The 7422-nt window shown below is 38.2% G+C and overlaps 1 protein-coding gene across 3 annotated transcripts; it reads left to right on the top strand.

Moving 5' to 3' along the window:
- The first annotated feature begins 880 nt into the window (after window positions 1–880).
- On the top strand, window positions 881–6832 carry LOC131236225 (glutamine synthetase nodule isozyme). 3 transcript variants are annotated; one of them, XM_058233358.1, is made up of 13 exons: window positions 881–1063; window positions 1146–1185; window positions 1328–1431; window positions 1530–1578; window positions 1685–1791; window positions 2770–2857; window positions 3973–4101; window positions 4200–4274; window positions 4852–4905; window positions 5020–5057; window positions 5559–5718; window positions 5817–5877; window positions 6481–6832. In XM_058233358.1, the coding sequence occupies exons 1-13, from the start codon at window positions 990–992 to the stop codon at window positions 6573–6575; spliced, it is 1074 nt and encodes a 357-aa protein (XP_058089341.1). In that variant the 5' UTR covers window positions 881–989; the 3' UTR covers window positions 6576–6832. The 3 variants fall into 3 exon arrangements, 2 of the variants coding, with proteins under 2 accessions (XP_058089341.1, XP_058089342.1); XR_009166640.1 differs by lacking the exon at window positions 6481–6832 and having other exon boundaries at window positions 5579–5718; window positions 5817–5861; XM_058233359.1 differs by lacking the exons at window positions 5559–5718; window positions 5817–5877; window positions 6481–6832 and adding an exon at window positions 5308–5516.
- The last annotated feature ends 590 nt before the right edge of the window (window positions 6833–7422 follow it).

The following is a 7422-nucleotide window of genomic DNA, read 5'->3' as shown; positions in this document are numbered from 1 at the left end:
CTCAATTTCCATTATCCTTAAAAAATATTGATAACGGAATGTCCATTGTCAAGAAATCTTTAAGGGTGATTATAATGACGCTTATTTACCATCCAACTTATTAATAATGTAGCACAACCTTTGATGAAAGGAAAACAAAAGTAATAGCTTGATTCAAAACTTGTGGTTTTTAAAAAGTTTTCAATAACAAGTTTTTAAAATTGACATTACTTCTTATGGTGTGCTTTGCTTGAGATTTGGATTTGTTTGGTTTTTGACCTCATTCTTCGAAATGGGCGGAAAAACATGAATAGACTGGATGGCTAAAATAGATGAATTAAGATTTTTGTATTTCTATAAATAGATTTTATTTATTATTTATTATTTATTATTATTATTATTTTTTGCATTGCCAGTGATCCACATTATTACAGTTGCCCCGTAATGTAATTTTCTCTTTTAAAAAAAACAAAAAAAAGAAAGGCACTGCCCAGGAATATCGACCACCGGAGGCAGCATTCGGTAAAAATCGAATCTTCTTCCTTAATTCCAATCTCTTGCTGTAACTTTTTTTTTTTTATTAACCGTCTACTTGTTGGCCAATGATCAAAGGGTTAGAACCATCCAATGTAGATTTTTATTTGTTTATTATTATTATTATTTTGAGTTATCCCCTCATCCAAATGGGACCCATCATACCAACGGTTCAGATTACCAAACAAGTTGCTCCGTCTGTATACTCGCGCATCATCGCACACATCATGATACGGATACAAACAGTGTTCTGTTCTTCCATATCCGCAGGTGGGTCCCACTATCCATTGATCCTGACGGTTGATTTCTTCAATTATATGTTTTCCACACCAAACCCGCTCTATAAATGGCAATCAGCCCAAAACGCGTCTCTTCATTCAGTTCTTCGAGAGAGAGAGGGAAACGTTGATTTCTCTCTGAGTTGCCGTTGATTTCTTTCCCTCTCTCTGTTGTTGGGTTTTCTTCAAAACATTAAAATGTCTCGGCTTTCAGATTTTATCAACTTAAATCTCTCTGATTACACTAAGAAAATCATTGCCGAATACATATGGTTTGGATTTTTGTTATTCTTTTTATTGTTTTTCCAATCTCTCATTTTCAAATATATTTTGTTAATATGTGTTCTTGAATAGGCTTGGAGCATCTGGTACGGACATCAGAAGCAAAGCAAGGGTATTTTTTAATTTTAAAACTGTTTTGAATTGGGTTTTTGATGTTGGATTGATTTATTGGGTTTTGATTGGTTTTAGTTATTGGGTATTTTTATTTTCTGTTTTATTTATTTATTTATTTTGGGTTTTCTTGATTGGAACAGACGCTTCCGGGGCCGGTTGCAGATCCTCAGAAGCTTCCCAAGTGGAATTACGACGGTTCCAGCACTGGTCAAGCTCCCGGTGAAGATAGTGAAGTAATACTATAGTAAGTTTTATTTTAGTTTGATTTTTGATTTTTTTTTTCTTTTGCATTTTTAATGATTATTTTTACTTATCTTTTTGTTTTTGTTTTTTAATGAACAGTCCTCAGGCCATTTTCAAGGACCCATTTAGGAGAGGCAACAATATCCTTGTAATTTTTTTTTTTCTTTTTTTTTAAAAAAAAATCAAAATTAATAATTATTAATAATATAAAACTATTTTATTTATGTATTTATTTATTTATATGGTTTTTTAAGGTGATGTGTGATGCTTACACACCTGCTGGAGAGCCGATTCCAACGAACAAAAGACACAATGCTGCGAAGATTTTCAGCCATCCTGATGTTCTGGCCGAGGTTCCATGGTAATGTTCCTTTCTATATTTAATGTTCTGTTATTCCCTTTTATTTTATTTTATTTTATTATTATATTTAGTGAATTTTGTATACCGGTGCAACGGGTGCTGAATTATATTGGAACATGGAAGTAAGGTCGTTCTACCACTTACAAGAACGCTTATGGTTGTCGTGGTCGATGTTGTTTGAGGAATGATAACATAAGATCATGACTTTTATACATCGGCACAATCGTGGGGCTGAATCACAGTGGATTATGGAAGCAAGGCCATTTGATCACTTACAAAATCTTGCTTGCTATGGTTGTCGTTGTTGTTGTTTGAGGAATGTTCACATACAATCATGGAATGCTAAGTTCATCCCATCTATTGTAAGAGGTGGGCCCTATCCTGAAGATCATGATCAGGCCGATCTCCTCGGTAGGGGACCAATACCAACAAATCGATGAACGTTCCCAATCTGATCCAGGGTACAAGTGTGGCCCCCTTGATTAGTGGATCAGCATGGTTTCTACACTGACTGATGAAGATGGGGCCACCTTTTTTGTGTGGACTGGATGTATGTGATCATTCATGTTATTGGTTGTTATTGGATGTATGTGATCTTCCCGATAGGGCCACACCTATTGATGCACACTCCCTTCTTTTCTACTATAGATCACATATAGGCAAGGACCACAACTTGTAGTATCCAGGAAGATCACCTGAGACAAAAATCAGGATGTTCCACTCATCCAGTGGGCCCCTCCGCGGCCTACCATTTTCATGTATGGATGCCGTAATGAGAGATGGTGCGGTACCGCAAGTTATCGCACCATTACCTGTATGTGATCAGTTCTCTTAGATTAGTCCCAAGAGAAGTGACAAAAGGGAGCTTGTGCATAAAAAGATGGGGAAGTAAATATCATTTCCCTTGTTTTCCTGTTTGCTATCTTCTCTATATTGGGTTTTTATCAAATGAACTGATTTTTTATTTTTGGAAATCAGGTATGGAATAGAGCAAGAGTATACCCTTCTTCAGAAAGATGTTAGATGGCCCATAGGATGGCCTGTGGGAGGTTACCCTGGTCCTCAGGTACACCATACCCTTTCATCCCTTCAAACATATGAATTTCAATTTCCATGAATATTTTCTATATGTTTATTTAGTTATCTTTTGCCATGCTCTTTGTTTTTATGGGTATTGTCTCTTCTTGGAGTCTCCCATCTCTTGATATGTTGACTCGGTGTTTGAAAACTCGGTGAGTCAACCAGTGGCTCGTATGAGTTAACTCGGATCGGTAGAAAAACTGGCCGATTCATGATATGGATCATTCCTGTTCATAACTTACTGAGTTTTAGTCAACTCAGCCAAGTTTTATGTTGAGTCAGCCGAGCCAGCAAGTCATAAAACTTGGTCCAAGTTGATCCTTTGTGAAAAGTAGCTAAATCAACAACATTACTTGCTGTTAATGAACTGATTTTCTTTGTTTTTCTTAGTAATTTTTAGAAATTTGGTTTTAATAGCAATTCATTATCAATTAATATGCTTGCTTAGATTCTACTCCTTTTTATTTCCAATTTAAAAAAAATAATGTATGCTATTAATTAGTATTTTGAATACATGAATATCAAATGATATGTTATTTGTAAATCTATCCTTAAAAAAAATTAAATTAAACATATGACCAACCTGGTCAAATTTATGAGATTCGGCCGAGTCACCAGGTCGACTCGTTTGAGTCTTGACTCATTGGTCAACCGAGCTGAGTTAGAATTCCTGGTTATCAAATAATGTGTTGACTAATAGACCCAATATTTTTGTTATTTTTGGTATGAGTGGGACACCTTTTTTTGGAGATCAAGGCTGTTCATTTGTTGAGGGCAACCTTTGGTGGGTGATGCTCGCTGCAAATGACACCCCTGTTGGACAATTCTAGCCATCTGATCGTTGGCCTTAAATGCATGGTTAAAAATAAGATATTTCCCATCCACTGTGGGGTCCACCAGGTGGATGATCTGGGTCACTGAAAGCTGGATCTGTGCTAGAACTCTGCTTGTTTGTATATCATTGTGTGATGTTCTCTTTCTAATCATGATTTTTTTCACCCCTTCTATTTGTTCTTTGGACAAGGTCATCTCTAACAAGAAATGATTTTTCTCTTTTGCGGATGTCTGATTAATCTACGTAATTATGTGAATATTGGTCAGGGCCCATACTACTGTGGTGCTGGTGCTGACAAAGCATTCGGCCGTGACGTAGTGGATTCCCACTACAAGGCCTGTCTTTACGCTGGCATCAACATCAGCGGCATAAATGGAGAAGTCATGCCAGGCCAGGTGAGAATCCATTTTACCCATCCTTTTCTTTAACAGATTTGGTCTGCTTGCATCTCTTCATTATTCGATGCAGTTCTTGAACTTTGCTCCTCATGCAGTGGGAATTCCAAGTCGGCCCCGCCGTTGGTATCTCTGCCGGTGATGAACTATGGGTCGCTCGCTACATTCTTGAGGTAAATTGCAGATGCCCACATGGCAACCTGATTCTTTTACTATCTAATACGAGATTCCCATGTGTGGTAGTCCCATTCCCATTTGTCATATGGTTCGGCAACCACACAATTCATGGGGTGGCCCATTGTTTCCGGGTTTGGTCCTGCACAAGTAATAATTATTCATTTGAATGTAGTTCTGGTGTAATTCTGAAAAAACAGACAGGCATTCCTACCATATGTATGTTTCCCGTCTCCATTTTCTAAAATTAGTCTCAAAAGGAATTGTACCAGACATGTGATTCCTACAACCTGTTATGGGATTCCTACTGTATGTATGATTCCTATAAGATGGAATGTTGCTTGTGTGAGATTTTTAAAAGGATCATAGTATATGTTTGATTCATATGTTCTCTTTGCTATGTAAACAGAGAATTACAGTCCATGGCTGTTGTGGAGACCTTAATTTTGATATATATAGGGCTGAAAAGGGGAATTACATGGAATGTCTTGCTTATTTTAAAAGAATCTAATTATATGTATGATTCTACATTTCGTAAAACTAGTCGTAAGATTGTTCAATTTGCTATGTAAACAGAGGATTACAGAGATTGCTGGCGTTGTTCTCTCATTTGACCCGAAGCCTATCCAGGTAAATTTATTTTTCGATGCCACCTATCTTTTTCTTTTTTTTTTCATTGTTTTACAACTTGTTGTGGTTCTCTTTGTATTTTGATTCCATTCATATTGTGTTTGGTGTTGCCAGGGAGATTGGAATGGAGCTGGCGCTCATACGAATTACAGGTAATATAGTTGTTTTATGTGGAATGAGAAGAGGATTCCATTCATTCCATGTTTCTTGGTAGCAACACCAAGAAATCCTTCTCTTTTTTAGTATCTTTATGATCCAATTCCAGACCTTTGATTTGATGGACCTTACCATGGATGGAGGATGGTCCCAAAAAATTTCTAGATTGGAGGATCGTAGCCATTTAATCGTTGGTCTTTTTCTCCACCCGATGTGGAATAATTTTACTTACCTGCCTGTTTACAGGCCTGCAGATTGAAGGGGTTAGGATTGTTTTGTTGGGTGGATTTTTGGGGCATGGGCTATCTTCCATCCATAATGGGGCCTATCAGATCAATTGTCTTGACTAACAGCCATGGTCCCCACACGTACCTACCGAATGCCACCCACAAACACTATCCTAGGTCACATACTTATTTTCAACTGATTTGGAACAATTTGAACTTATTTGGAGTGAGTCTTGGTTTTTTTTTTTTTTTTTGGGGGGGGGGATTCAGCACCAAGTCGATGAGGGAAGATGGCGGTTATGAAGTTATCAAGAAGGCAATTGAAAAGCTTGGGCTGAAGCACAAGGAACACATTGCTGCCTATGGCGAAGGCAATGAACGGCGTCTCACCGGACGACATGAGACTGCTGATATCAATACTTTCTTATGGGTATCCCTTCCACTTCATTCAATCCAAGACATGTTCTAAATACCAATGTCTGGAAAACGCATATTCATTTTTCGTTTTGCTTATTGTGATTTGTGCAGGGAGTTGCTAACCGTGGTGCTTCCATTCGAGTCGGTCGAGACACAGAGAAAGCTGGCAAAGGTGAGGGTTCTTTTAAGCTTTAATCATCATCTCCTTTGCTGTTTTCCACATTCCGCCATTTGGGTATGTTTTCCAAATTCCGCCATTTTGGATGGCTGATCAATTTCTCTTGAACTGTTTTTTCTATTTCTTAATTGGACAATCTTAACCATCCCATATCAGCTGTTGTCCATTTATGGCCACCAATCGAATGTTTAGGACAATCGAATAAATGCAATCTTCGGGATATATTCCATCCAAAATGGCACCATCATTTGGATTGCTTGCCCTCGCCATGGATGGATCTTCAGGATGTATTCTGTCTCTGGTCCATTTTGTTTTAATTTGAACTGTTGCTGTATTTTCTTCTTTGGCCATCCATTTCATTAAAACAATCAAAGGGTCATTAGTCAATTCTCCCATTTGGGTCAATGATTTGGATGGCCTGGATTTCATATTACATGTATGCATGTGTGCTGCAGATGAGTTGTTGCCATCTAAGAAATGGTGGAAAGCCCATATCAGTGTAGTAGACCTTTTATCTTTCAAATTCAATTCATCAATCGGCCTAAAATGATTCGGTCTTATGATGAAGGGACTAAACATGTTGTGATGATCTTGCAGGCTATTTTGAGGACAGGAGGCCCGCCTCGAACATGGATCCCTATGTGGTCACTTCCATGATCGCAGAAACGACGATCCTGTGGAAGCCAACATAAGCTAAACATGGGTAGATTGGCCACATCCCCATTCTTCGTGGGGCCCGAATTTCCATTGGTTTGAGATCTTCCAAATGCATTTAGGATCTCTAATCATCTATTCTCATTGAAAAATTGCATGTGGTGCACGTAGTGTGTTTTTACTAGTCTTCCTTGTCCTTTTGTTTTTTTGAGGTTGTGGAGAGGCAGGTGAGAGAATGCCTTATGTTGAATAACACATTAGTAACAGCTAATAAATTCAAAGTCTTCAAAGTCTCCTTTTTTTGAATAGAAAAAAAAAAAAAAAACAAACGTTGTTGAATCTTCATCACTGTCTGATCTGGGGCCCACCTCGTCTTCATGAGCGAATCAGATTAAGTGGAAAGAAAGAGCTCTTTCATGTCTGCAAGAGTATGATTTCATGATTTTTGGAAATTCCAGGAGCTGTGGTGGCCCAAGCCATATGTAGCCATTTTTTAAAGGCCCGTTTGGATGGCACCTAAAAAGAAACATTAGGTGCCTAAACTACATTTTTCAGCCAAACCCGAGTCTTTATTGTATTTCGGTCTCCATCTGCTTGGCAAAATAGGATACGGATTGGCTACTTCCCCCTGCCACCAGCCCGGTGGCTAGTGGTCGGTGCTATGTGGGCCCCACCATGATGTATGTGTTCCGTTCATCCATTTTTACAGATCATTTTAGTCTTGATCCCGAAAATGATAGGGACGTAAATCTCAGGTGGATCACACCAAAGGAAAACAATAGTCATTGGATAATGGATATCCACCATTATAATCCTCATAAACCAAAAAAGTTGGCGTGGAAATCCCTTTTGCAAAAGTGCGTCCAAGCGGGATTGGGGAAATTG

This window comes from Magnolia sinica, unplaced genomic scaffold (assembly GCF_029962835.1).
Source record: "Magnolia sinica isolate HGM2019 unplaced genomic scaffold, MsV1 ctg322, whole genome shotgun sequence".
NCBI lineage: Eukaryota > Viridiplantae > Streptophyta > Magnoliopsida > Magnoliales > Magnoliaceae > Magnolia > Magnolia sinica.
The sequence above is the reverse complement of the archived record's forward strand: the minus strand, read 5'-3'. Positions and strand labels throughout refer to the sequence as shown.

Excerpts from the sequence above, each read along its gene's own strand:
- LOC131236225 (XM_058233358.1), top strand. The coding sequence starts at position 990 with ATGTCTCGGCTTTCAGATTTTATCAACTTAAATCTCTCTGATTACACT. Across the intron at positions 2,858-3,972 it reads GAGGTTACCCTGGTCCTCAG|GGCCCATACTACTGTGGTGC; the intron begins GTACACCATACC and ends AATATTGGTCAG. Across the intron at positions 4,102-4,199 it reads GAGAAGTCATGCCAGGCCAG|TGGGAATTCCAAGTCGGCCC; the intron begins GTGAGAATCCAT and ends CTCCTCATGCAG.